Consider the following 27,330-nt stretch of genomic DNA (forward strand, 5'->3'; position numbering starts at 1 on the left):
ATTCTCAGTTTTCATTACTTAGCTTATTTACTTTATAAGATTTAAGAATATTATAGTTATCTGAGACTCTGAGTTTATTAATACTTTTTATACTTATAAGATAGTAATATCACAGTATAATCTCTCTTTACAAGCATGTATTTTCATTGAGAGAGTAACAGATTCAGATATCAGCTTTAAGACTCTTAAGAAGACTGTTACTGACTCTGTCTATAACTTCATAAATTTCTATTTTAATTTATTTATACAGTTTATACAGAGATATTCTAGTTTAGAACAGATAAAACAGAGACTCTTTTTCTTACTTTCTCTATTATATACTTCATTTACAGAAGCTTGTGAAGCTCTCTCTCTCTACTCAGTAGTCAGATATAAATCTCTCTATATCTTATTATATTTCTCTGATAAATCTGTTCTCTATTATTCTGACTCTTACAGAGCTAATTAGTAATTTACTCTCTATAAGTCTATGACTCTCATAGTGATCTGTAAGTAGTAAATAAGAGTTATCAGTTTCTTCAGAATTAAGAGTTTAAAGTCTTACTTAATAAGCTTATTCTACATATCTTTATTCAGTTTCTTTATAAATATCATTATTCAGATCTTGTTTCAGAGTACTATTTTCACAGATTTCAATTTATATTATAATTTTATAAAGTACTGTAAGTAGTCTTTATCAGATTTCTCATCTCTTTTTCTAATATTAATAATTACAGTTCAGATGTTCTCTGTTCAGTTTATAAAGTCTTTTAACTTATTCACTAGATAAATCTTAAGAACAGATTAATAGAATCTCTTATAATCATTCTCTAGATAATTCAGTCAGTTCTTGACTTCAGTATAATAGAGATCTGTTATTATATAGATAATAGCTTCTTCATCTTTTATATTACATAGTCAGACTTGTAAGTCAATTTTAAATACAATCTTGTAAAAGTTTTTATAGATTGTAATTCAGTAGATAATCTTAACTAATTACAGCTTAAGAAAGTTTTTTTTCAGTTTATAAATATCTTTGAAGATTATGTCTAGAGACTTAGTTTAAGAGTGTTTACAAATAGTAAGCATTTCTTATAGAAAAATATCTTAATTTTATAGAAGATACTCAAGAATATTCTTTATTAAGATTAATTTATTCATAAGCTCAGAGAGTTTCTCTGTCACAGATATAGAGAATAATATTCTATAAATAATTGATAAGTTCTCTGAGACTTCTTTTACAGAGATTATTTATAATTTAGATAGCTGCTTCTGAGTTCTATAGTAGAGTTTACAGAGATTAAAGTATATAAGTTTCTAGTTCTTTTAGTTATAACAGATGATTGCTAACTGACAGAGCTTGAAATATAATAATAAGTACTCACAGATGATTATTCAGGTGTTTACAGCTTGATATGATATGTACTGTTAACTACTAGAAGTATTCACAGTAGAAAGATAAAATATAGAGATTAAATGTATAATAGTATTCAAGCTGAGTTATAAATAGTATTTGTGAACTTCAGTCTATATAGTTGTGTGTAGTCAAGAGCCGCTAACCCTATTAATTGCATGAGAGATAGAAATAGAGGTAAAGAATTCATGAGAAGTGAGATTTCTTACAATTAGTCAGTTCAAAGAGTGTGACTACTCATTCAAAGAAATTATAACATGTTTGAAATACTGTAAGTTATTCATCTTCTTTAATGATATACATCTTATAAAATGTAGTGATAATATCTAACTTTGTAAATTATTAAGCTCATCTGATATGAGCTAAAGTTTCATTGATAAGAGATAAAGAATAGCAGTCTTTCTTTATTAATCTATTCAGTTGTTGATAGTTCATACAGAATCAGAGTTCTTTATCTAATTTCTTTGTAAAAAGAATAGAAGCTGCAGCAGAGAAGTTGCTAATATATATGAATTCTTTATTTAACAGATTATTAAGTGTCTTTTAAAGAAGAAGAAGTTTATCTTGAGACATGTTATAAAGAGAGTCTCATAATAATTTGAAATCTTTATTATTTCTCTTTTTTAACTTGATACTGTAGTTCACTTCTGAATCTTGTAAGAAGAGTAGATTCATAATATTATTATCTTATCAGAAGACATCTAGATATTCATGACATTATTAAGAAAGTTTTGTATAAGAATGTGTTATTATAACACAGAATAACTTTTCTAGAGCTTTTTTAATATTGATCAGACTAATGCAGTAAATTGTTATATAATTCTGCTATTAGTGATCTTATCAGTGATCTTATCAGTGACTTCTTTTTCAGAGTATTTCATAAGTATTGACAGAGATCTGTGTCAGATTCATAGTCTTATAAATATCATCTTTATAAATTCTATCATTCTTATAGAATATTAAGCTTCTGTTTTAAGCATTTAATAAGATATCTTATTCAGATAGTCAGACAAGTTCTAGCATAAGATTATAGTCAATATTATTAACTTTATATGTATAAGCATCTTTAGATTGATGTTCTTTGATATCTATGTTTATTTCATCATGTAATAAATGCAAATGTCATTTAAATCATCAAATTCTGTGAGAAGTCAGGGTTTTGATAAGAGAATATACTGAAGGTTATGATATCTTATGACTGAAGATTTAATTATTGCATAGTGATATAGACTGCTATCTATCATGACTTTCATATTATATATGTTATTCATCACAGTAAATACAAGAATTGTATTCATTGTTATTTTCTCTTTAAATTAGTATCATCTGACCTCTTAAAGCTTCTGTTTATGAGTATAAATAGAAGCTAGTCTTTTCTCTGTTTCATCAGAGTATTCTTATAGTTATCTTCTAAATCTTTCTCTAATATAATATGATTGATGCAGGCAGACACTGATTCATTCTTTGAGTAAGAAGACACTGATCTTTCTCTTGAGTGAGAAAATATATAGACTAATCAGCAGTTGAAAGTAATATGTTCTGATTAGTTATAGTTAATGTATATCTTATATTAATATTAATCAGTGACTTCTTCAGAAGTGATCTCAGAGACTTAGAAGTCTGTTCAGACAGTACAGGTTCTTGTTTATATATAGACATTTGAGTCTACTCAATTCATGACATCTACATTATTATTATTATTCTTCAGTGCAGATGTTTGAGTGATTGAAGTGTAATATTCTCTACTGCTGTTCTGTATACTCTTAAGCTTAATAAGATCATTATTTAATGTCTGAAGTTGTATGCAAAAGCCTTCATAAGTCAGGTCTTTGTCTACAATAAGAATCTGTAAGAGTTTGAAAGTTAGTATCTTCTTAAGCATCTTAATCTTTATTTGATTCTTTCAAGATTGATTATCTGCTTTTAGAATCTTGATATTGAAATTAGAAATGATTGTTATGAGAGAAGTATTTCTCTGTTGAATACTCTGTAATTAATCTAATATCTTCTGTTGTATAGCAGTGTCTTAGAACAGAATATTAAGATATTTGATAATATTATCAGATGTATATAATGCTGATTCATATGTTTTTATTCATAAATGAAACTTCTGTCTCATGCAATGTTTCAATCAATCATTGATATATTAATCTTGATTAGTTAATGAATCAATGACATTTTTATCTATACTTAGTTTTATAAGCATTTTCAATGTCTATGATGAATAGAGAGTGAGGTCAGAAGTCTCAAAATCTATAAAAGTATTTAGACATTTCTTCAGTGCTTGTATATTTATATCTGATTTAATCAGTGTTGAAATTGTCTGTGCAGAGATTTCTTATTGAGTTAGTTATTGAATGTTCTTATATTAATTTTATTAATTTACATGTATATCAGCTATCTGTTGTTATTGTAATTTCAATATTACTTAAAGTCACTGTGACACTGTATCTATGCTTGTATTTGAGAGTTCTCTCATATTATTAGTAGACATAGCTATATTATTCATTGAATGTGTGATATCTGTGTTCAAGAGTTCTTTGAAATCAGAAGTGTAATTATATAAATATCTCATATATTTAAGATGTCAGAACTCTCAGGTCTTTCACTGATATTCTCTTATAAGTAAGATCTTATTCTCTTTGTGAGATCTTATTCTCTTTATGAGATCTTGTTACAGAGTCAGAATAACTGGCGAGTAAGCTTCTATCTAGAGACTCAGTGTTCACTTAACTGATTGTTCGTTTCTCTATTTCTTATATATTATTATACATTCAGATATCTTCTTAATAAGTAATTATTTCTAATGAGAAGATGATGAATATTTTTCAAGTGTAAGAGGCCTACACTGAATAGATTAATATGATATTTATAGGTCTTATAATACAAAAGTGGAAAATGTTAGAGAAGGAAAAAAGAGAAAGTGCAGGAATCAGTGATTGAACTGAATATTTATACATGTACACGGTAGAGCTTCAGGGCAGAAGAATAGGAATTCTGTGGGTTTTTCGGCCGAGGATCGGTGACCGAGAATCGGAGCTTTCGGCAGGAATCTATGGAGTGTAATGGAATAGTCTATATAATTGATCGGGTGCAGCCCGCCACATTCTGATTATATAAGTAATCACTGAATGAACTGAATAAGACTGAATTTGATCTTCAGTCTCAGTCTTATTTCAATTTTAAAAGAATGATTATCTTTCACTGTTTATTCTGAGAAATTACTCTCATTTCACTGTTCTTGAATTAAATCTGGTCATTTTTCATGTCATTTCTGAAAGAAATGATTCATTTTCAGATTTTTTTGATGCTCAGTCCTGGTGGGACTCATGCTAAGAAATGTATGGGACCAGACCAAATGGGACCAAATGGGACCAAATGTGAAATTCATGGTCCCGCCGGCCAGTCTAGATGTGGACATTCAATCCTTGGCTCCTTCTCTCTAAGTTAGTGGATCGTGGGTCGGCCCGAAATGCTCTAGCAACCCGACCCGACCTGTGTCTCCGATTCTTATATCAATTCTCTCCGGGGCGGGCGGTTGGAGAAATTTATACTTGTCATATTCAGTAAAGCAGCAAAATACCAGGTAATAATTATATGGTGAATAAGGCTCGGGGTTCTCAGCCACACGTATCAAGAATCTCTGCAGGGTCATTCGGGGCATCGCGGTTTACGATCTTGCTCCTCCGTTCATCATCATTAGGTGGTATGCACCAAAAGTATTAAATTATTGTCTGGCAAACCTTGGAAGATTCCCACATGATGAAATCACCTTGGTGTGGATCTTAAACTTCCAATTTCTCCCCAGATCGTTTCCTTCCCAAATGTCATACATAACTCGCGCTCTGTTCCATTCCTCCGCCACTCGCTCGTCGTTGAACTGTGGATCGAGCAATGCAGGTTAGCAGCATCGGCGGCAGTAAGACGTGACCCAACGTTCCTCCCGCCCTTCCTGGGTTCCGGCGGGCCGTTCCACTGTGCCTGGACCTCAAAACTACGGCTTGTGTGTACCGGATCGCGTTGAGACTGTTACCGAATATTCAAAGAGAATTGTATATCGGATCATGTTTGAAGAATTACTTTCGAGGAACCAGGACATTCTTCTTCACTGTGATTAGAGACATCTCGAACTCCATGCCTCGCCACAGGCTCCACATAAATTACGAAGCCTTGACCTCACATCCCAGTCTGAGATGCCCTCGTCGTCAAGCGCTCTGACCCCTAGACCTATTCCAACATCCCAGGAAGCTGCTACTCTACTTCTGAATTGCTGCTTGTGAATGTGCAACACCCACCCCGTCAAATGATCTCTGGTTCTTGGAAGCTGATCCGCTCATGGTTCTAGGAGACCGTGTGTCTGAAGACACGAAAAGCCCTTGCCTATTATCCCACAATATTAGGACGACAATTAGGCTAAACAAAGAACATTGATCGCAATCATGCGGTTCTCCGTCCCAGCGTTTATCGTCCCAGCGTTAATCTCTCTGCTCAGCTTTGGTTCTAAGGCACTCGCGGCTGAATGCTACAGCCGATCGGGGGGATACCCATGTGCGACTCCGCACGAGGCCTTGAATGCCCTCAGCTACTATTGCGCGAATTACTTTGATAAATCATGCAACGAGTTCGTGAAGATCACTTACCAAGGAACGGTTTGGGTCGGGCATATTGGAGCATTCAACAATCCGTCAGACTGTTACGAAGCTGGTAGGGAAATTGTAAATGAGTGCTACGGCAAGAAAGATGGTGGCTCCTGGACCCAAAATAAAAGGAGCATCAATGTCAACTACTGCAAGTGGTAGGTAAGCGTTAGGGCTCCGATGAGAGATTCGGAAAAGTGGACTTTTCCATTTTCTTTTCCGTTGTCTCTCTTATTTGTGATGTCCGCGGTTTATTAGATGAAAGGGTTTATATAGTAGGGGTGAAGTGCGGTTGCGATGGAGTGTGCGAGGGAGGCGAGATATCTAGCTGTTTTATTCTAGCTCCGTGATTATTACTTGACCACCAATTGTCTCGCCTTAAATTACATAGTGAGGGGTGAATAATTATATGTATGTACAGTAGTATCTAAGAAGTTAGTGTCCTAGAGGCTCAGTGCTGAGAGCCTCTCATATATTTACCCCTTTTCTTCCTTGATATCTCCCTCATTCTATATTTTTTCTATTGCTTCAAAAATGCCTTTCAAATTCAATACATTGAGAAAAGAGCATCTACAGTTATTGTCAATACAATTTTGAGCCTGTTTGAGAGGGTCGGGGAGGGGCGGGGGGGAGGGGGGGGAAATCTGTTTAAATCTTGAATTTTGAAGCTGCTTTGATCAAATATTTTATGGTTGATCTCATTTGATCTAATCTCTTACATTTCTTGACATGATTTTAACTGAGATAGTTATATATTATTGAAAAAATATGAAAGTGATTATATAGTTAAAACTTAGAATATAATCATGATTAAATAAAAAATAAAACAATGATTTTATTTGATTTTAATTTTATTCTTCATATAAAATTAAAAAAAAGAAAAAAAAAAGAAAAAAAAATTAAAGTATATTTTAATATTATTTTAAATCTTTAGAATTATTGTCACAGACTCCGAGTGTGTTGGTGGAAGCCCCTGGCTTTCCACCCCCTAACCTTCCGCTCCACCCTCTGGCCCCCATTCCTTCCTTCTTCCGCCCACACTTAGGGCCCGATTATTTTCTTTCCTATTGTAGCCCCGCGATCGCTACTTCTATGATTGCAACTTGCAATCGCTCCTTCTACGATCACAATGGGCATGTTATTTGTATATAACAGAGGACGTACGCCCCCCGATCTTGGAAGAATCAGACTGAGAAGATGTTTTTGAAAAAAGAGATGGTATCATTACGGTCGTTCTTACGGCTATGTCAACGATAGTTAAAAAACTAGAATTGATAGGGGTTTCTGTATCTATTGGCCACGCTATACACACACGTAGGCGGATACATGCGTATATATATACACATGAAACACTTGTCAAAATCTATTTCCATGTCAATAATAAGGAAGAAGAAGAGATATATGTATAAAATAAAAAGGATATCAAACATAAATCACATGTGTGGTGTGTATGCCTAACGTCCTAGGCCATCTCATCCGTTCCGGTTCCCGCTTACATCGCGAGAAGAAGGAAAAACAAAAGACACAAAAGGAAGAAAAAAATGAAGAAAAAAATGAAGCAAAAAAACTCGACTTAGTTACAAAATCTTTTTTGTTCTTTTTTCTTTCCTTTCTTAATCCTAATTCTCAGCGAGTTTCCGCTCAATATCATCGTTGCGCGTTTCAAAGTCGCCAGTCGGCAAGTTATTAAGCGTATCTTCTTCCTTATCGGTACTGCGGTTGGTGATCCAGAAGCCGACACCACCGACGAAGGCAAGGATGGCGGTGACAGCGTAGTTCCACTCGAGCAGGGGATCCTCAGACAGGCCGACGAGTGCTTGGCCAAGGGCGGCAGAGAAGGCATTCATGAACAGGGCCACGGCCTGGACCAGGGAACGCATGTTCTTGGGCGCCTTGGTGAAGGCGTACTCAAGACTAGTTACCGAAGCAAAGATTTCGGAAACACCACCAAGTACGTACGGGACGGCTTGCACCCAGACGGAGATGGGGGCGGGGATATCGTCTGCGGCGCATACGTTGGCTTCCTTCCCGCAAGGCCCAGTTTGTAGATGTAGTACTGAATTACTGTGGCAGCAATCATACTGGAACTTGCGAGGAAGAAGCCAATGGTGATGCGTTTCACAGGGGTAAGCTTGATGCCAAGCTTTCGGAGCGGGGGGTAGAAGAATCTGTCAAGCAGAGGGATGAAAATGATGAGCGTGAAAGGGTTGAGGTTGGTGATGATGTCATTAGGCACTCCATTGAGCAACATGGTTGCGGCCTGGGACGTGAGGTTGTTCAACATTTGATTGTAGGAAAGCCCTGGAGAGAAGGTATCGTGTTAGAGAAAACGAAATAGGCAAGGGGGAGGAATGGAATAGTACGTACAGTAAAGTGGGTACCACAGGAAAACGGCACATGCTTTGAGACCACGGCGGACCTCATCAACCCACGCATCGTCAAATGTCATCCATTCTGGCTTGTTGGCAATGTTGCTGGGCTTGACTCTTTCCCACATGTCTGGGTCGTGGAAGTTGCGGTATCTGTTCCTCATCTGTAAGTGAATGGTAGAGCAGGCAAACTATGGAGATACTTACGTCCTCGCAGGGTTCCATGACACCCGGCCGTTGATAGCCATCATCCATACCTTAAAGGCTTTGTCGTACACCGAACCAACAGGCTTGTGCCGGCTGTATTTGTTGCGCAGAAGATAGAGGACCATTGGGCACAAACAGAACATGCAAGTGGGGAGGAGGAATGAGAGATAGAAGCCGACATATTTCTCAGCGTAAACCATGGCGATTTGCCCAATGAGAGCTCCAATGTTGATCATGAGATAGAAATAATGGTAGATTCGGGAGACAGTGACAGCGGGGTCGACAATCACGCGCTCGCCTTTCTTCGTCGTCTTGATAAACATGTATTCCTCAGTGTACTGCTCTGCAATCAGGGGGGAAATATTGGATCTATGACAAATAGGTTAGATTGGAGGATTCATCGACAGAAGGTTAGTTTGAAGAGAAAACAAAAATTCTTACTTGAATCCACCAGTTCCCACTCCCATGATGATAAGGCCAACCGCAAAGCACGCGACGGCACCATTGGGGTTTTTCAGCACGGGGGGGATTGCTGAAATGATCAAAACCGTGTGTCCGACGAGTGCGACGGCGATGGAGTACATAATGGTGTTAAAGCGACCCCAATACTGATCGGCAACATAGGCGCCAGCCAGTGGCATAACATAGGACCAAAAAGAATTGACTGCATCCAGCGGTTAGATTTAAGGGCAAATTGGATTTGGTCTCGTTAAGCCAAAGAGCACTTACACAAAGTTAGACCAGTGGAAGCCCGCTGCCCCAAGCCCAAGGCACCAGGAGTGCGATGAGTGCCGCCGGCACCGGTGGTGGAGCCTTCAGGCAGGTCCCGCTGGATGAAGTTCACAACTATGTAGATTCATGGGTGTTAGTAGTTATATCAGAGCCATCATTGGAATCGGGTGGTGAAACTCACACACGACAATGGTTCCATAGTAAGAGAACCGTTCGCACAACTCGACGAAGGCGATAGAGAAAGCAAGCCATGGGATTTTATCGGGAACACGGCGGAGGGTTTCAATCTCGTCTGGCGTGGGCGCCTGTCGATTAATGCTTTCGAGACTGTCATGGTCACTGGTATAGACAGTGGCCCCTATTGCCTTCTCATTGCTGCCCGCAACTGCACCTTTGTCAGATGAACCGCTGCCAGCGGCCTTTTGAATCTCAACTTCTTGGGGAGTAGCCATCCTCGCGATTGTATGAGAACCAAGGTGAACCGGTTGGTTTGGATATCGCTTCGCGGGCTGGGCCTGAGAAGAGAAGAAGGGGTAAAAGCTCCATCCACGAACGGGGGTATATCCCGTTATATGTAGGAATCTTTAAAATCGCCTGTATAGAAACGGACAAACTCCAGATCTTCGGCTTGGGCAGCGGGGTTGCAACGCTGGCTCGGGGCCACCCCTCATCAATCATAGCAGAACTTGTGTCAATTGGGTCAAGGTCAACAAGGGTCATTAATTGAGGTTGAGGCTAACAGGATGGGACTATGGTCGATGTCCAGCAAATACAGTATGAGTTCCATATTACTTCTAGCCAGGGTCAAGAGAGTCAGAGCGAGCATGCCCATGCCAAGCATATCTCCTCCTCCCTGTTTGTGCTGCAACGCTTAACAAAGGAAGAATACTTCACCCAGGCGTGGCCGTTGGCATAGCTAGTACGGGGTATCCATACAATCACCCGAGCGGGCAGCGAAACTCCGCATATTGGGAAAGTTTGCTCATAGGCGCTATCGTGCGCTAATGCGACAAGCCTTTGGCCTTTTGTTCGGAGGAACCCTTGTGCAACCACACTGAGAAAAGTAATTAGTTTTTGCGCGGCAGCTCATCCACTGGTATTCATCAAATACAGGAGACAATGGGATGTGGAGCCTTGTGACAATCTCCCTGCGGGTTATCCCACATCCAAAAGGATTAAATAAACAATAAAATAAAATAAAATAGACAGGGCATTCATGTCTATCCCGCCGAGCGCTGGGGATCGGGAGGAAGTAGAGAGAAGAGGGAGGAGTACCTCGAATTGGGCTTCCTGCCGTGAATTGATGCGGTGATGGTGGACCAGGTTAGGGCTGGGACCAAACCGAATTAGGGTTCAAAGCTTGAAAAAATTGTAGCCAAGTTTGCCATATGTCCTGATTTCCTGGGTTGCAGCAGGAGAAAAGCAATCTCCGAAAGCCTCATCCAATCCGCTGACATTCCCACTTCGCATTTGGTTAAGGAACCCGGGATCATAATTGGTGGGATTACGAGTGGGGAACCATTGGACGGGACAAGCACTTGACCTTCCTCGCTGGCCTCTTTTTTAGCTACAAAGCCTGCGAGTGTGCCAACGCGCCAAGTCTCGGCGAAGGAGCAAGATATTTATCTCCCCACCTCCGAGTCTCCGACGGACGTGCTTTCTGAGATCTTGGCTCTGTGTTTGTGCGGGACAAGAGACTAAGACACCCAGCCAAAGAAAGCGCCGTATCGCCAGTATCGCCATCATCGCCAAAGATGACGAGGAACCTTCGCACCCAGATCTGAAAATGTGTCTTGTTTTTCATGGACTTGCTTTCGGATGATGTGAGACCTAGTGATACGATCCCATCCTCATTTCTGCGGCCTGCTCGTGTGGGACATTTCGCTTCCCCGCGGTTAACGACTGCCCAGTTTTGGCCTTCCAGGGCCTCACAGGACAGGTCTAATCCAGTTCAGGAAGTTGACAACATGGAATGTGGCGGAAAATAGCATTCTCCCCCCGAAAAGCTTGGCAGGCATGCTCCATTGTAACCATAGGCAAAATCAAGCATGTGCTTAGGCCGAGATGGGTGGTGAGAATGCAAATTATTCGCCAGCGAATGGATATATCAATTTTAATGGAGGGCATTAGTTAATACAACCACAGTGGCAGTCGTTTTTCCCTCCTCTCGTGATTTTTGCATCACCATCTTTTGGTGTATCCGGACGCAAAAAACTCAGACTGATAATAGGATAATAGGAGAGCATATGTGGCTAATACGAGACGTTTGGGGTTGAGAACCGCGATGTCCCTTCTCTTCCTTCCTTTCTTTCTTTCTTTCTTCCATTCTTTCTTTTTGTTTTGACAATTCCGGCCTCGGTTTTATCACAGAATGGCGCCAGTGATCGACGTCTCGCTAAAGCAGCCATCCATTGGTCCTGCAGATTGCCGTCCTATGATTGGGCGGACTTGTTCTGTGCTCGGCGCCACTGCACGGCAATTGTCAAGTAATCCCGCTCATTCTTGGCGCCAAGACGCGGATCTGCCAAGGCCTGGACGTGGACGGGCTTACCCGAAGAAATGAATGAGCGCTATTTTATAATAGTCCATAGAAAGAATAATAATAAATAAAATACTCCGTATGTTGCGCAGCGTTGTTTTGGCAGGATGACAAATGGCTCTCGGTAGCGCTTATGCCTCAACGATTTCTGCAAGCGAAACGAGGGCATGGTTGAGAGAATAGATGCTGACATGTTGGCATAAGTGACAAATATTATTTTCATAATTGTTGCCACAATACTCCGTAATGGAAAGAGTCCAGTCCTGCATCAGCAGGCGAGGGGAAAACTGGGGAAGCACGGAGGTAGTTCAAAGTAGTGTGCATTATCCTTTTTATTATTCTAGAACCAGGAACCAGGAATCATGAATCATGAATCAGGAATCAGGAATCAAGAGGCGGCCCCATTTTTTCTTGCAGCACAGACAGCATCGGACAAAAGTAGTGACAGACTGCCTGCTGCTGAGAAGAGAAGAGTCCTGGAGGGAGGATTCCCTCAATACCCCAGGTGGGAGTCGAACGAACTCCTTTTCCGAAGAATCCTGACTAGTCAATCCTGTACGGAGTGGGCATGGTCGCTGTTTGGACCCCATCCCATAATAATTCGACGGCTGGAGATGCTTCAGATGATGCGCACACGATGCTCATGCAGCCAGCCAACTTGCCAATTAATGGCGCGACTAAGCTTTGGCATTTGACTGTGCCAATTTTTAGGGCCTTAGCAGGCTCAGTTCTTGTCCAGGCGGAACAGCAACAAAACCTTCCTTGCGTAAATTGACTTTGGTGGTGTTGCTTGGGTTGTATCATCTCCGTTCCAGAGGCCCTTGGCAGCCGTAGCGTGATCCGCCACATGGGGAATCTCATCTGCTCGAACGGCTGATTGGCCCTTATCAGGTCTTGGAGAGGGGAAATGGAACCCGGTGCGGGATGGCTGCTGGTTCGCTCTGGCTCGGAGCGGCCGAAAAGCGCGTATCCTCGACCCGAGTTTATCTGTCTTGACGTGGTTTCTCGGCTTCTTGTAGAGATATTTTCTCGAGAAAATAGGGCAAGGGAAAAAAAAAAAAAAAAAAAGTTGAGATAAAGAAAGTATTTGCCGGTGTCTCTTCTGCCAGTGCTGCGACACTGTCTTGGGGCGATTTGACAAACCAATTCCCGTCCATCAAGCACCCCCTGGCTCGCTTGCGTCTGGCGAATTTTTGAATTTTTGATACAATGACGGACTCCACGCCATTCACGATGGAGGGAAGGTATACGCGGTTACAATAATGGGGGGCCGGAAACCATAATCTTCATTCAATTTCGTGCTGCTTACCCCAGTCTCTTCTTTGCCAACTCGAAACACCGAGATCTATCCGCATCGCGTCGGGCAATGCGATGCGCTGGGGTCCGTTTTATGGCCCCATGGCCATGGTCCATAGACAAACAAAGTGATAAATCCATGAATCCATGAATCCGGGGTTCCCTCCCGATTTGAACAAGGCGTTTGCGGGACTTGCTTCTGCACTGTTGGGTTGTGAGACTTACTACGGAGTATGTTCTGTTGGGTTGAAGCTTTCTGTTAACTTAGTTAACTAGTTAGTTCTGGGGAACGTTTCATTACATAAAGCTCGTCGACCAGCCGCTTCTCGTCTCCTCATATGCCTCCAAACAAAATGCGGGCATTTTCGACTGAGATATCAACTCTTTGATTTCCACCAAAATTCTCTACTACTTACTACGCAGCGTATACGACAGAGGATTTCTCCTGATCTGCCACTGCTGCTGGTAGCTTGCGCGCTAGTTAGTTCCGGATTTAAGCATTTTATTCCGGGTTCTGCCTTTTTCCTTCGATTTTTATTCTTCGCTTCTTCTTCGCGCCTCTGGCTGAAAGTGGCTTGGTGGCGCAAACCGCCCCCAGATTGGCAAAACAGAAGTGGACATCAACAGACGATCAGGACGATTACGATTCTCTACAGCGTTTCAATTAACTTTATTATCTTTTCCCAACCGCCTCATGCTGATGGCTGACTCCATGAGTGAGCCCGGGTTTGACCTCTGATTGTGGTTTTGGCTGGAATGGATTTTGGCTAGGCACGCACCGGCTTTCTCAGACTCAGACGACTTTTCTCTTGTCCTGCAAACAGACCTTCGTGGAATGGTTTGCTTGAGGAATCATCCAGGTTAGCGCGCTTTCCGCGTCCATTGGATGGGTGCTGCGTGGAAATTCCGCGGAGTCCGGGGGTGGATTTCGATATTGGGGATCGGCAGGGCTCAGCTCTGATTATTTTTTCTCTCAGGACCACTGGAACATGTTTGGTCAAGCGCCTTTGGCCTTCTCTTTTCTTTTTTTGTTTTTTCAAAGCTTGTCCTGCTCTGGTTTAACGTTAGTTTCTGGGGTAATGCCTTGGCTGCAGCGGACCTCGATGATATATCCCTGCAGGCGCCAGAATCCCTGAGCAGCAAGGGTGCGGATGCGGCGCGAAGCAAAACGAGTATTTTTCATGGCTGGGCATCGAAAAGCGCCGGCTACACACGGTAGTAGATACTTGCTGTCTAGGAACTACTGCATGATTCAATTAATCCGATAGTTTCTTTGCTTCCCTCGCCCCTCCAAAAACCAAAAACCCCGACTCACCCATGTTCCAATCCAAGTCGTTGGTCATCTTTTAGTCCGGGATCTTCATGCTGGGCCAATCTGATGTTTGACATCCCCAGCTCCTTGTTAAACGACATGCTGTCTCTCAATCCTGCCTGCGCTCACCACCCCGTCTGACATGGGTGCTTCTCACCTGTCCTGTGAGTTCTGAGCGCATTATTGGCAAGGCTCAATGCGGCCAGGAGTGCAAAAAACAGAATGCAACCATGATTGGGTTTTTTTTTTTTTTTTTCCCTCAAGTATTCGACAACGATGCAAGCTAGGATCCCGCATGTTGCGGATCTCCCCTGCCAAACAACGGGTGTTTTTTGACTTTGGGGATAGAACAGCGTACTGTCGTTGCAGCTTAAAAATACCGGTTTTGGCATGGACAAACCCCGTCGTCCGTGCACCATTTTGAACCATTTTGAAAGACGGGGAGGAAATTGAAAGTCAAAAATCCACCTTGTCAAACTTACACCCGTGGATAATCATGGAAACACAGCAACCCAACAACTCATCAATAACCGTTTGTATGGAGCTAACCAGATAATCCGCGGCTCTCCCAAAGCATGCGATGTCATGTCCTAGAGAGGAGAAAGTGGACAGTTTCTCGCCCGAGATGCGCCTTTTGCGCCATTATGTTTTATTCACAGTAACTAACCAAGCTCGCAAAAATGTCTGCTGAATTGTAGAGGCTTATGTATATTTTGAGCACATTATGATATCATTCAGGTCTAGAGAATTTGTGGTTCTTATTTTGGGGGGAGAGGGCAGCGCTTGATGTCGACACAGCTTCATCGCATATGGTCTATGGAAACCTAACCCATGGAGAAATCCCAAATTATTTCTCTGAGAATGAAATTATAGTTGAATGTAGCTACTTAGCAGGTTATCTATACGCCTGGGTAGGTAGGTGGTATGCATTCTTTGAAATCTACTACTCTGTATTCCTTCAACACAACATCAGATATGAGTAGAATATTAGAGATATAAGTATATTTTTTGAGCAGAGAATATAGGAATATAGTAGTATCAAAAAGAATTTAAACATATTAAAGCTTTTAACTACCAATTTGAAAATCACTAGCAGATTTACATATCATTAAAATCTCACTCATATCTAATGTTGTGTTGAAGATATTAATTTTCTTTAATATATATCTTTTATATGGTGAGCTCATACAAAGATACAAGTTGCATTCGTGGTGATAATAGCATTGTGGTGAGGCGCACAACCACAGAGATGGTGGGGGAAGCGTGTTCCCACACTCCTTTTGAGGCTTCTTCCGCCCATTTAAAAAATTGGGTCAGCTACAACAATACTAATTTGGGAGAACTCACGGATATTGATCAGCAAAGGCCGGTATCCACAGCGGATGGGAGGAATTGAATTCATATAAAACGATTATTTGAGGGATGTCAAGTCATACTACCGCATAGTACTCATCTCCGACGGACGTTGCCAAAATGCCATCATAGAAAAGTATATGCATACATACTATGTACTCTCTTTAGGAGGGTACCAGGAAATATTAGCTAGAGCACTAATAACGACCATCCAAAACCCATGTACAGTACATGTACATCCGTACCCGGAGGAGGGTTGTGCTTGAAGTCAACAATCTATGTCAAAAGGATCGCCAAACCCGGTGAACAAGCTATCCAGTACAGACATATCGACATACGGGTACTCTTCACAGTTCGGCAAGGAGGGCCTGAATTATTACTTATTCCAGCCTCAATCTTCTCTAACATATCACTGCAATTCCCGAGGCAATTATCAGCGAGGTCCTACGAGAAATCCCGCCTGGGGTGTTGTAGGGCATCAATCATATCCCTTGCAATCTTTAGTGGTGTGTTATTGTTATGCGCACTCGAGTTTCTGGATCTCAAAGCACTCCTCAATAAAAATGACATTGCAGAGGTCAACGTAAACCCATTTGCCGGGATCCAGAATCCACGGCAATGAGACTCATCCAGCTCCTGCACAAAGTGGACAATATCCTCGGCCGCTCTCTGAGCCCGCAGGTAAAACGGGCAATCAAAAGTCTCCTCCACTGGTAATGGACCCCGATCTCGGTCCAGCTGAATCCGCCGCAGGAGAGGTTTCACGGCTAAATATGATAGGCGCAGATTTGCAGCGCCGGGGGCATCAAGGTGCGTTCCACGCATGACTGCTTTACGAATATCGTCGCTCAAAGTCTGCTCCCATTTTCCAAGTAGAAGCTTAGGGTTAGTGGCGGATATTTCGAACGGATCAGGAGAGCTCTTTGCAACGTGGTAAATGTACTCTCTAAGTAGCGACCTAATACATCAGTGAGCGTGATGAGAGAAATAAAAACTGAAGTCGCAGCTATGCTGGATGGTGACGCGCCAGGGGGGCAGAGGCCCTCTGCATTTGGGATCGGAACATCATGCTGCGCGCGATGGATCTGCATCGGGGTGCCATATGCCAAACTACACCTGTGATGAATTGTTAATTCGACCCCGTGAGGGCTGGAAGACACAGAAACAGGGTGAGAAAAGAGGCTCTCTCACCAACGATCATGTACAACAATCATCCGCCACATCCTAATCCGAAGTTTCTTCTCTGAGGTGGATATATTCCAACCGGACGGATCCCGATGTAGGCCCAGCGCGTTGGAAAGCGCAACTGCCAAGCCAATCAATCCCCCATCGGCTAACATCGTGGTGCTTGGTCTGCCGCAAACATCAAGCATAAGGGCCATCACTGTGGACATTCCAGGAGGCAGAAACATTTCCGAATGGACCGCTTCGCACGACTGCGCCCAAATGAAGTTAACATCCGGGTAGCGTATGTTGCGAAATTTGGGCGAGTCATGCCAGTATACCAAGGCGCTCGCATATATGGTGGAGAGCGGTGCTAGGGAGATTTTCCGTTGATGATTCAAGTATGTATATCTGAAAGATTCCTCATCGAGAATGGGGAGGCATATGTTTACCTTCGCGAAGAAACTAAAGTCAAATGAATGAAGCCTTATCAGCTTCCAACCTACCCACGGCTATTAAGATCATGGTCTGGCCGATACTCACAGATCTACCAGATCTTTTGCGTGTGGATCGATGAATTTTCGTTGGTGGAGCTATCCGAACCAGTCATCTACCATTTGGCTCTGCAGTAGATGTCACATAGCTCTCCAAGATCTCGCTATCATCCGTCATGGTAGGGGAAACAATGTGGGAGCCTTTGTTTCCACCATCAGCAAATATACCCACGCATCTTGGCTACTCCTCCTCTCGACCATCGTGGTGGCCAGGAGACTGCGAAGCCGCATATTCCACGGGGAAGCTCGAGTGGATCTCCGTTCGACCAGCGTACGGAGAAGAGTTCTGATCCGCAGCATTTGCGCGGCTTGGATTATCCCTGAAACGCCTAGCCTTGGATAGCGATTTTCGTGTAGAATGTCTTGGCCTATGCAAGGAAATCTTGTGTTTTTGTTGCGGGAATAGACATTCAGTCTCATGTACCTTACACATGGCGCAGCTGTCCGCGGTATCCCTCGTGATACATTGTGACTTTCGTTTTCTGCAAGCAAGGCAGGCTGGATGGGAGTGTGATCGATAGGGCCTCCGCGCCGCTTTCGATCGGGCTTTGACCACTGAAGCCCCTATCCATAGTCATTGAGAGAATTGGTTAAACGGTCACGAAATAGAGCTCACGGATCAATTCGAGCACAGAAGGATCATAAAGTGCAAAAGCGATCCTGTATGTGGGGGAGGCGTTTGCCGCGGGCACAGTCGCGGAAAGAAGCTTTCGTCTTCCCCGCGGCCAAGAAAACGGTCTCCAGCTAGGAACTCTTATCTTGACCCCCCACCGCAGATAAATGTTAAATATCTTACCTATAACAACAGTATTCCTCCTGGAGTATATCACTTCCACTCGCCGCTACTAGTTTGTTGTCATTCTCCTCTCCCATATTTTCGCCGGCCGAAGTTGCGCTATCCACCTCTACAGCATGGCTGTCAACGCCCAGAGTTTCTGGGCCAGGGCCGACAGACACCTGATGAGAACAGGTATCCCGTTTTCACCAGCTATAATAACCAAAGCCCAGGGTTCCAAACTCTACGATGCCGAGGGCAGGCAAATACTCGATTTCACTTCTGGGCAAATGAGCTCGCTCCTGGGCCATTCGCACCCTGAGATTGTGCAAGTCATCCAGAAATATGCGGGGGAGCTTGACCACCTTCTAAGTAACATGGTCAGTCCACCCGTGGTTGATCTTGCCGAACGTCTTGGTCGTTTACTGCCACCGCCTCTTGAGAAGTCCTTTTTCTTGAGTACCGGGGGCGAAACCATCGAAGCTGCGATTAAAATGGCCAAGACGTACACTGGCAAGTTTGAAATTGTCGCCTTCTCGGCAAGTTATCACGGCTTGACTCAAGGTGCAATATCGGCAACGTACTCAATGGGCAGAAAGCATGGAGGCCCTGTCATGCCCGGGCAACTCGCCTTCCCCGCCCCGTATGCATACCGCTCTATATTTAGGAAGGCCGACGGTTCGTACGACTGGGAGACGGAGATGAGCTACGGGTGGTCCTTGATCGACACGCAATCGGTGGGCTCACTCGCTGCCTTCGTGATGGAGCCTATTTTGTCCACGGGCGGAGTCCTGGATCTCCCCAATGGGTATCTCAAGCGGATGAGCATCGAGTGTAAAAAGCGTGGAATGCTTCTGATCATGGATGAGGCACAGACAGGCGTTGGTCGGACAGGTCAGATATTCGCCTTCCAACATCACGATGGGGTGGTTCCTGATATTTTATGTCTGTCGAAGACGCTGGGTTGCGGTCTACCTCTATCCTCCGTTAGCACCACTGCTGAGATTGAGCGAGGCTGCAACGAAGCTGGCTTCATGTGGCTCACAACACACTATAACGACCCTTTAGCCGCCGCCGTTGGCAACAAGGTCCTGGAAATAGTCGAGCGAGACAACATCTGCCAGCGTGCATCCGCCCGTGGTGAGCAGTTATTCAACGGCCTCCTCGCTCTCCAGAAGAAATATTGGTGCATTGGCGACGTCCGTGGCCGTGGTCTTCTCCTAGGGATAGAGATAATCTCCGACCCCGAGACGAAAGCGCCAGCTCCTGCCCTGGGCCAAATTGTTTCAGATCGAGCTTTGGCTCGCGGATTGTCGTGCAATATCATCGCATTTCCGGGGATGGGTGATGTGTTCCGTTTGGCGCCTCCCGTGACTGTGACTGCTGAGGAAATTGAGGAGGGGCTTCAGATCCTGGATGAGGCTTTCGCGTTCGCGGTAATGAAGCATGGTTTGGGCATCTGATTGTGAACCTGAGTTTTGCGCTGTTGCTTTTTGCGGAGATGGCAAAATTCGATACCCTCTTATTGATCAATCTACTTGCTCCTTTCCGCGCATTTGAGTCATCGCTCTATATCAATCTCCAGAGCGATTTTGATATGATCTTAGGCAAGTCTATTTCTGCTCTCTGGCCCCTTTTGGGATCAGCTCAAGCCAATCGCAGTTTTTCAATTGTTCAATTACCCCTGAATCACGTGCTTCTCTCATCTGCTCCTGTCCAAAGCCAGAATGTCTGAATAAAGTAAATCCTGAATCCAAATAACGATCAAGACTCGATTCTTGCTCCCTATTTTGCGATGGTTACCATATACCGAGTATTGGGATGTAAATCTTCGAGCAGGCCAGGGGAACGGAACTCCAACTGTTTTGCACCAGGCGTTAACAGAGCCATATCAGGGTAACCTACGGCAGCTAATGAAGAATATCCAAGTCCCCATTTTACGAGCCTTTCATCAACGACTTTTCTTCCTAATAGCCTCGAGCTTAGCACGACAGGCTGAGATCGTGACATACTCCTTACAAGTTCGCAGGTGAATGCAACGAGAAAATATCGCGTGGCGAGGACTCCGTTAATTGTCTAGCCACCAACAACACTTTTTTTTATACTACAGCTAGCAAACCACCATCTCAGCCTCCTGATACATATCTAAATATGTCCAACCCGTTATCCAGCAATGGCGGCAGCTGGCAGCCTCCACCGCTAATACCAATACACGCAGCAACACCACCACCACCACGGCCGCCGGTACCAGTGCCAGATCCTAACCTTGAAGAGCTAGAGTTGATGATGAACTGGTATAATATCGATATACACCCTTTCTCAACCAACCTCGAATACAAAGCCGTGTGGCAGAAGGCACTTCAGCAAGAATCCCTCACCCACCTGTTCCTGATGCATGGGATTCTAGCACTATCTGCCCTTGAACTTGGGCGCAGGAAAGGGTGCGATGCCACCAATGTCAATCAACGATCATACACAGCCATCGCCCTTGGCCATTACTTGAGAGCTGTTGCCCTATCCCAGCCAGTATTAAAAAACATCAATGAGGAGAATTGCAAAGCCGTGTTTCTACTCCCAACTCTTCTTACCGCCTTTGCATTCGGGTCTCCACAACAAGCCTGGGATCTAGGGAATAGCCGCCACCCTATTGCTCGGTTTCACCTTGTTCTTCTTCTAGCAAGAGGGATGGGGCAGGTACAGTCTACCGCGATAGACAAGATGAAGGATGGCAAATTTGACACCCTTATTAAACCAGATAGCTACAGCCCCTGGCTACCTGCTGACGCAAAAGCAGCACTATGTAACCTTCACCAGCTCAATGAGAACTGTGAACAATACAGCATCTCCGAGAAGAACATTTACAACACAACAATCAACCAGGTTGAGATCATGCTGGGGCAGATTCACGTGGCCGCGACAAGGCCCAATCCAGCAGTTATGTGGGCAACAGAGGTGCCACCACTGTACTTGGAGCTTATGAGGGCATATAAGCCCATGGCGCTTGTTGTCCTGGCTCATTACTGTGTTATTTTACACCATCTTAGGGGGATATGGTGGGTTGATGGATGGAGTGTCCCACTATTGCGGGCAGTATGGTTGTTGTTGGGTGATGAGTGGAGACAATCGCTTCGATGGGTGGTAGAGGTGACGGGATTTGTACCTTAGCAATGTCAGGCAGGTGTGGTTGTACTAAGGTGATAATTGAAGGCCGTTCGACATGCTGGGAAATATCGGCTTTGGAATGTCGCCGCCGAAAATGGAGAGTTGAAGCGCAATTCTTTGCAAAAGCTACATCTTGTCTAGACGACTATTACAGGTTCAAGGTGGTCTTCAATGCCGCAGAAAGAAACATAAACTTCGTCATCCAAAAGAAGTAAAGTACTGTCCAGCTAGAAATCTCATCCTCTGTTGCTGAAATTTAGCTAACCAACTCCTTACCTCCTTAGAGTCCTTGCCCCGTTTGCTACCGTTCCTCATCGCTATGTATTCTTTGGCTGGGACAGACACAGGGCTGAATTGAAGGTTGCTCAGAGCAGAAGGGCGTCAATTGAACTAAATTTTATATTTCAATATACCGAAGGAGAAACGTGGTAGTTCGCTAATCAATATTTTCTGTAAATCCCATGCACCTTGAGAACTATCGTAGCAATAAAAAAAAGCAGACTTATTACCAGTAGTTGTCAACAGCAAAGAGAGCTCAGTTCTACCTAGATATGAGGGACGCCCTTCGCGGCTCGGTAGTGTCCCGATATCCCCGCCTTTGACATCGCGACTGATAAAAGAGCCCACCTACAAATACGCCCCCACCGGCAACTCTTAAGTACTGGCGCGATAAGGTAAATTCTTCCGGAATGTTGTCACTTACATGTAAACATCACGTTCCATATAAATGTTGCGCGGCTCTCGCTTTATTTCCGTCAAAGCGCAGAGAGCAAGGGGACCTGGGCCAACCCCGCATCGCGCCCCTTTAGAAGGAATATCCAGCATCAAAGGCGGCGGTGACAACGGTCAGGACAATCACCACTATGACAACCATGACAACCAACCCCAAACCCTCCATCCTCTACGCTACAAGCCAATGGGAAAAATTCCAACAAAACTTCACAATAATCCCCCACACCTCCCGGTCCAAAGCCGAATTCATCCACGCCCTCCAACCAGGCGGTCCCTACTCCACCATAAACGGCACACTGCGTCCCGCGATCTCAAAACCACAAACCGACCTCCCGCTCCTAGACAAAGAACTCATCTCCCCACCTCCCCACGTCCTGCGAGATCATCGCGTCCGTCAACCACGGCTACGATGGCATTGACACTGACGAACTGGGGCGCAGGGGGATCTGGTACTGCAACGGCGCCGGCGCCGCAAATGACTCGACAGCGGACATTGCGCTGTTTCTGATCCTCGCGGCGTTCCGGTACACAACGTTCAGCGAGGGAAGGTTGCGCGAGATGCGCGCGGCCAGCTACTTCAGTATGGAGGGGGATGTGTTGCCGTATGCGAACACACCGCGCAATCGCATCCTGGGCGTCGTGGGGATGGGAGGGATTGGGGGGGAGATTTCAGTCCGGGCGCGGGCGGAAGGGGGCCGATGTCGAGGGGTTGCTAGGTGGGGCGGTGTACCATCCCACGCTGAAGGGGATGTTGGCGGTGGCGGACTGTGTGGTGCTGGCGTGTCCGCATACGCTAGAGACGCATCATATTTTCAATCGGGAGACGTTTGCAGCCATGAAAAAGGGGGTGCGGCAGGTGCGTTGACGAGAATGCGCTAGCGGATGCGATTTGAGGATGGCACAGTGGCGGGGGCGGGGGGGGGGTTGGATGTTTACCGTGATGAGTGAGTGGGTTTATCATTTCTGGCTCTATTTCTTTCCTCTTTTTTTTTCTCTTTTGTTGCTACTGGTGCTGCTTCTATGACTAGTAACTATGAACTAGCATGAGAGGGATGAGGTTTACTGATCAGACTATATCCAGATATCCAGGCCGGTGGTCAACCCCAGATTGTTGGATAATATGAGGATAACATTGCTGCCGCATATGGGAGGCGCATGTGTTGATACCCACGAGGTAAGAAATTTCCCTCTCGCTGTCATACAACATATGTAAGATAGTAGTAGCAAACAAAGCAATCAAGATTGCTGCTCCCTGTCTAGGGCTGGCGATTCCAACAGCTGTGTAACATTCTTCAAAGCAACTGATAACTCACTGATGATCTTTCGTCCTTTTTTGCAGAATTTCGAGCGAATTGTCATGAACAATCTTGAGGCATACTTCCTCGGTGACGGCAAGCCAATTTACACCTGTTAACCACGTCCAGGGATAGATCTTTTGAAATGAAAATAACATAGATTTATAAATCATTAGATTCAAACTTATTTTGATAACTAGTACGCAGTAGCCATCTCCTGCAGCTAGTGAGTTAGTTAAACCGGGGATAGCATCGGCGGGCAGAAAAAATTAACCTTAACTTACAGCGTTAAAGAGAAAGAAAGAAATGATGTCAAAAAGATTGATCCGAGTCGAACTTGTCAATATGTTATTATTATATTAGCAGCAGGCACGTTTTTCATCTCTCCTCCTGTAGCTAATTATTGTAGTTATCTATCTCATCCTTATTCAATATTTTCTTATATCACTACGTACCAATTCCCGGTAAGTTTGGAATTCTGCTCGTGGTTTAAGTGAACTTGCCACTCAAGGCTATCGCCGGTTCTCCAGGGTCGTTATTATTATTATTATTATCATTATTAACTTACTGTGTTCTCGACCGCTTGACCGCTGTGATTGCTGTAGGTACGGTGGAACATATCACATCCCATCTTCGATACACCAATTTTTTTTTATTACCTCTGAGGGTGTTGATTAATCCCGCTGCGATATAAATATATCTATTATACATTTTCTTTCGTGATTTGTTCTTTCCTGCATATGTAATCTGACATATTTTATTCTCTAGGTATAGATAGGAGGACCTGGAGCATTGTTCTCGGACCTGCTTGATATTATTGCAATCTTGATATACATATATCCCCCGCAGATTGGGCGGCGTTGATTTGATACAATCATCTAGAGCGGAATATTTATCCTCAAATTGCGGAGAGGAGCTAAAAAAGAAAGGCCGGGAGACAGTTCCGCCGCTCTCAAGAACACACCACCCACATATCAAGGGATATCTCTCATTCTCCGCTTCAAGCTATCTGTCTATATACATCATCCCGCCAACTCATGACAGAAACGGAGCAAGGCTCACTCCACAATGGAGTGGGCCTATCACTCCGCCCAGAAGCCCGCGTCCTCATTATCATGACCGGCGGCACAATCTGTATGCAACCCTCTGACTCCGGCTTCATCCCCGCCCGTGGCTTCCAAAAGACAGCCCTGGAACCCGTCCCCACCTTCAACGACAAATCCAACCCAGAGCCCCTCGATGTCGTCGTCAACAGCAGAGGTGAACGACGACCACACGAGAGCCTCCGCACCCCGCCAACCGCCTATGGCGGGCGCGTGCGCTACACGGTCTTCGAATTCGAAGAACTGCTCGACAGCAGCTCGATAGACTCAAATGGCTGGGCCCAGATCGCCCTCACCATCTCCTGGAACTACACGCTCTTCGATGCCTTCGTTGTCCTGCACGGCACGGACAGTCTAGCCTATACGTGCTCCGCGCTCAGTTTCATGCTGCGCAACCTGGGCAAGCCGGTGATATTGACCGGGTCGCAGGCGCCCATGCTCGAGCTGCAGAATGATGCGACAGACAACCTGCTCGGCTCGCTGGTGATTGCGGGCAATTTCATGATTCCGGAAGTGTGCTTGTATTTTAACTATAAGCTGCTGAGGGGCAATCGGGCAACGAAAGTATCCGCGAGCGCGTTTGCGGCGTTCGATTCGCCGAATTTCGCACCCCTGGCTGTCACAACGGCCATGAGAACCAATGTTGCTTGGGATCTCGTACATAGACCGACGCATCTTGAGCATTTTAGCATCCAGATTAACCTGGATACGACGCACGTGGCGTGTCTGAGGATATTCCCTGGAATTAAGCCGGAGATGGTGGATGCTGTGTTGCGCCTGGAGGGGCTAAGAGGCCTTGTGCTTGAGACGTTTGGGGCCGGAAATGCACCAGGTGGTCCAGATAATGCAATGACAAATGTGCTCGCGGCAGCGATAAAGCGCGGGATTGTCATTGTCAACGTTACGCAATGTATTACTTGGTTTTTTTTTATCTTATTTTTCCATACTTACTCCCTTCGCTGTTGAAACTGCAACTAACTCACCACAACAGGCCTTTCCGGCAGCGTCAGCCCCGTCTATGCTCCCGGGATGACCCTCTACCGCGCCGGCGTCGTTGCCGGTCAAGATATGACATCGGAAGCCGCTCTAACTAAACTCGCCTACCTACTTGCACTGCCCGGAGCTACCCCTCAGTCCGTCGCGCGCGACATGTCCCTCTCCCTACACGGGGAACTCACCGAACACTCACAGCCGGTCTTCCAACACCCGGGCGGCAGCGTGCTACCGCAACGAGTGAAGAGTCTGGCAGCACTGGGCTACGCGATTGCGCACGGAAACCTCGAGAAAGTGAAGGATATCCTTCGCGGGGAGGAGGAGTGGATTTTAAACGATGCGGATTATTCGGGGAATACACCATTGGTATTTATGAGATATTTCTTTGGTTTTATTTCTGTTTTTTTGTTTCCGTCCTTGGTTCCCTGGCACATTCTTTGTGATTTTACTGCTGGAGGGTATGGAAGCCGGGAGAGCGGAAGGATTGTACAGAAGGAAGAGGCCAAGCCAATGAAAAAGCAAAAGACCCCGTTCTCTGAACATTTCCAAACCCTCCTCCGCCGCATAATACCTATTATTATATCACACACATATATCCCTTCCCCAAACCAACATATACATGCAATTACACAACACCGCACCAGGATTCTCCCCCAAAAAATACATACCCCCCTGCCCACCCAGCAAAATAAAAGAAAAAAAAAAAAAAGAAACGCCTACACCTCAATAATCACCTTGGCTCACACACAAAAACAACCACAAACAGCACCTCGCCGCAACATCCCCCAACCTCTCGATCCTCCGCCACTTCCTTCTCCACGGCGGATCCGTCCACTTACGAAACCGCGCGGGCCGAACCGCACTCTTCCTCGCCGCAAACGCGGGGCTGATCGAGCACGTCCGGCTGCTGCGGCAGTCCGGTGCGCATTTGCATGCTGACGAGCGGGCTGTGGCTGAGTTGCATGCAAGGCGGCAGTTGGGGAACGGGTTGGGATTGGGTATTTGGGGGCTTGCCGGTGTGGAGGTGGACGGCCATAGCGCAGGGGGAGGGGAGGAGAGCTGAGAAACGGGGTAGGGAGAAAAGGTGGATTGAGATTGGAATGAAAGAAAGAAGGAAAGGAAAGGGGTAATATGTTGGAAGGGAGAATGCGTGATTGGTGCCTTTTTCTTTTTTCTGGAATGATCTTTAAGGGGGTGACGGATAGAGAATTAACTAGAGAAGGTGTTTGTTCTACGGGGGGAATTTTCTTTGGGCGGCTGTTTTTGTCATGTTGTCAGTTCTGTTTCGAGGCGTTATATGGGATAGCGATGTTATTATAGGAGTTCTCTAATAAACAGGCGTGTGGTTCCGGGTGGTAATCTGAGAGTCGGGGACATCAAGCCGGGAGTCTCTGCTCCACACAACACCCCCCCGGCCTTGGCAATAATATGATTTGTCCGGAGAAATGTGTGCAAGCTAGCAGGAGCCACATTATATATATAAAAAAAAGCACAATACAGGCCAGTTTCTATCCGCACAGTGTAAATTATTATTGTTAATATTGTTATTGTCATTCTTTGTTATTATTATTGATATAAAATTGTCTCATGCTGCACCCAGAAGGCTTGCTTATAAAGCTCTCTCTGTGTCCATGGCTCAATCTCCATCGCAATTTGCTGTCAAATATTCGCCCTCCAATAGGGGGCAAGTTGAGCCAGCAATTTTTATTCGATA

At 44.6% G+C, this 27,330-nt stretch overlaps 10 protein-coding genes across 12 annotated transcripts; 7 read left to right on the forward strand and 3 right to left on the reverse strand.

Moving 5' to 3' along the window:
• Window positions 1-2,905: 2,905 nt before the first annotated feature.
• On the reverse strand, window positions 2,906-3,058 carry BDBG_16371 (uncharacterized protein; the record flags this gene model as incomplete). The annotated part of the gene is made up of 1 exon (XM_031724336.1): window positions 2,906-3,058. A coding segment is annotated over one exon (153 nt), but the record flags the coding sequence as incomplete, so codon positions are not given.
• A 1,876-nt stretch (window positions 3,059-4,934) lies between these two features.
• On the forward strand, window positions 4,935-6,499 carry BDBG_01435 (uncharacterized protein). The gene is made up of 2 exons (XM_002628481.2): window positions 4,935-5,675; window positions 5,739-6,499. Exon 2 carries the CDS (start codon window positions 5,833-5,835, stop codon window positions 6,190-6,192), a length of 360 nt encoding a protein of 119 aa, XP_002628527.1. The 5' UTR covers window positions 4,935-5,675; window positions 5,739-5,832; the 3' UTR covers window positions 6,193-6,499.
• A 1,150-nt stretch (window positions 6,500-7,649) lies between these two features.
• BDBG_01436 (POT family proton-dependent oligopeptide transporter) lies at window positions 7,650-9,790 on the reverse strand (the record flags this gene model as incomplete). Its single annotated transcript, XM_031720332.1, has 7 exons — window positions 7,650-7,944; window positions 8,046-8,331; window positions 8,398-8,552; window positions 8,607-8,975; window positions 9,048-9,270; window positions 9,336-9,452; window positions 9,520-9,790. The coding sequence occupies 7 exons, from the start codon at window positions 9,788-9,790 to the stop codon at window positions 7,650-7,652; spliced, it is 1,716 nt and encodes a 571-aa protein (XP_031576460.1).
• Window positions 9,791-12,926: 3,136 nt separating this feature from the next.
• Window positions 12,927-15,404, forward strand: BDBG_16372 (uncharacterized protein). The gene is made up of 2 exons (XM_031724337.1): window positions 12,927-13,404; window positions 13,450-15,404. Exons 1-2 carry the CDS (start codon window positions 13,321-13,323, stop codon window positions 13,879-13,881), a joined length of 516 nt encoding a protein of 171 aa, XP_031576461.1. The 5' UTR covers window positions 12,927-13,320; the 3' UTR covers window positions 13,882-15,404.
• An 878-nt stretch (window positions 15,405-16,282) lies between these two features.
• On the reverse strand, window positions 16,283-18,128 carry BDBG_01437 (uncharacterized protein; the record flags this gene model as incomplete). Its single annotated transcript, XM_002628483.2, has 5 exons — window positions 16,283-16,759; window positions 16,804-16,954; window positions 17,030-17,467; window positions 17,742-17,924; window positions 17,986-18,128. The coding sequence occupies 5 exons, from the start codon at window positions 18,126-18,128 to the stop codon at window positions 16,283-16,285; spliced, it is 1,392 nt and encodes a 463-aa protein (XP_002628529.2).
• Window positions 18,129-18,468: 340 nt separating this feature from the next.
• BDBG_01438 (2,2-dialkylglycine decarboxylase (pyruvate)) lies at window positions 18,469-19,794 on the forward strand (the record flags this gene model as incomplete). Its single annotated transcript, XM_002628484.2, has 1 exon — window positions 18,469-19,794. The coding sequence occupies one exon, from the start codon at window positions 18,469-18,471 to the stop codon at window positions 19,792-19,794; it is 1,326 nt and encodes a 441-aa protein (XP_002628530.1).
• A 688-nt stretch (window positions 19,795-20,482) lies between these two features.
• On the forward strand, window positions 20,483-21,496 carry BDBG_01439 (C6 zinc finger domain-containing protein; the record flags this gene model as incomplete). The annotated part of the gene is made up of 1 exon (XM_031720333.1): window positions 20,483-21,496. One exon carries the CDS (start codon window positions 20,483-20,485, stop codon window positions 21,494-21,496), a length of 1,014 nt encoding a protein of 337 aa, XP_031576462.1.
• An 860-nt stretch (window positions 21,497-22,356) lies between these two features.
• Window positions 22,357-22,644, forward strand: BDBG_16373 (uncharacterized protein; the record flags this gene model as incomplete). The annotated part of the gene is made up of 1 exon (XM_031724338.1): window positions 22,357-22,644. The coding sequence occupies one exon, from the start codon at window positions 22,357-22,359 to the stop codon at window positions 22,642-22,644; it is 288 nt and encodes a 95-aa protein (XP_031576463.1).
• Window positions 22,645-22,807: 163 nt separating this feature from the next.
• Window positions 22,808-23,107, forward strand: BDBG_16374 (uncharacterized protein; the record flags this gene model as incomplete). The annotated part of the gene is made up of 1 exon (XM_031724339.1): window positions 22,808-23,107. The coding sequence occupies one exon, from the start codon at window positions 22,808-22,810 to the stop codon at window positions 23,102-23,104; it is 297 nt and encodes a 98-aa protein (XP_031576464.1). The 3' UTR covers window positions 23,105-23,107.
• A 578-nt stretch (window positions 23,108-23,685) lies between these two features.
• Window positions 23,686-27,286, forward strand: BDBG_01441 (L-asparaginase). Of its 3 annotated transcripts, XM_031720335.1 has the most exons (5): window positions 23,686-23,984; window positions 24,051-24,125; window positions 24,289-25,533; window positions 25,615-25,982; window positions 26,383-27,286. In XM_031720335.1, exons 3-5 carry the CDS (start codon window positions 24,558-24,560, stop codon window positions 26,677-26,679), a joined length of 1,641 nt encoding a protein of 546 aa, XP_031576466.1. In that variant the 5' UTR covers window positions 23,686-23,984; window positions 24,051-24,125; window positions 24,289-24,557; the 3' UTR covers window positions 26,680-27,286. The 3 variants fall into 3 exon arrangements, with proteins under 3 accessions (XP_031576466.1, XP_031576465.1, XP_002628533.1); XM_031720334.1 differs by having other exon boundaries at window positions 24,051-25,533; XM_002628487.2 differs by having other exon boundaries at window positions 23,686-25,533; window positions 26,383-27,168.
• The last annotated feature ends 44 nt before the right edge of the window (window positions 27,287-27,330 follow it).

Source organism: Blastomyces gilchristii (assembly GCF_000003855.2).
Source record: "Blastomyces gilchristii SLH14081 genomic scaffold supercont1.2, whole genome shotgun sequence".
In the NCBI taxonomy this organism is placed as follows: Eukaryota; Fungi; Ascomycota; class Eurotiomycetes; order Onygenales; family Ajellomycetaceae; genus Blastomyces; species Blastomyces gilchristii.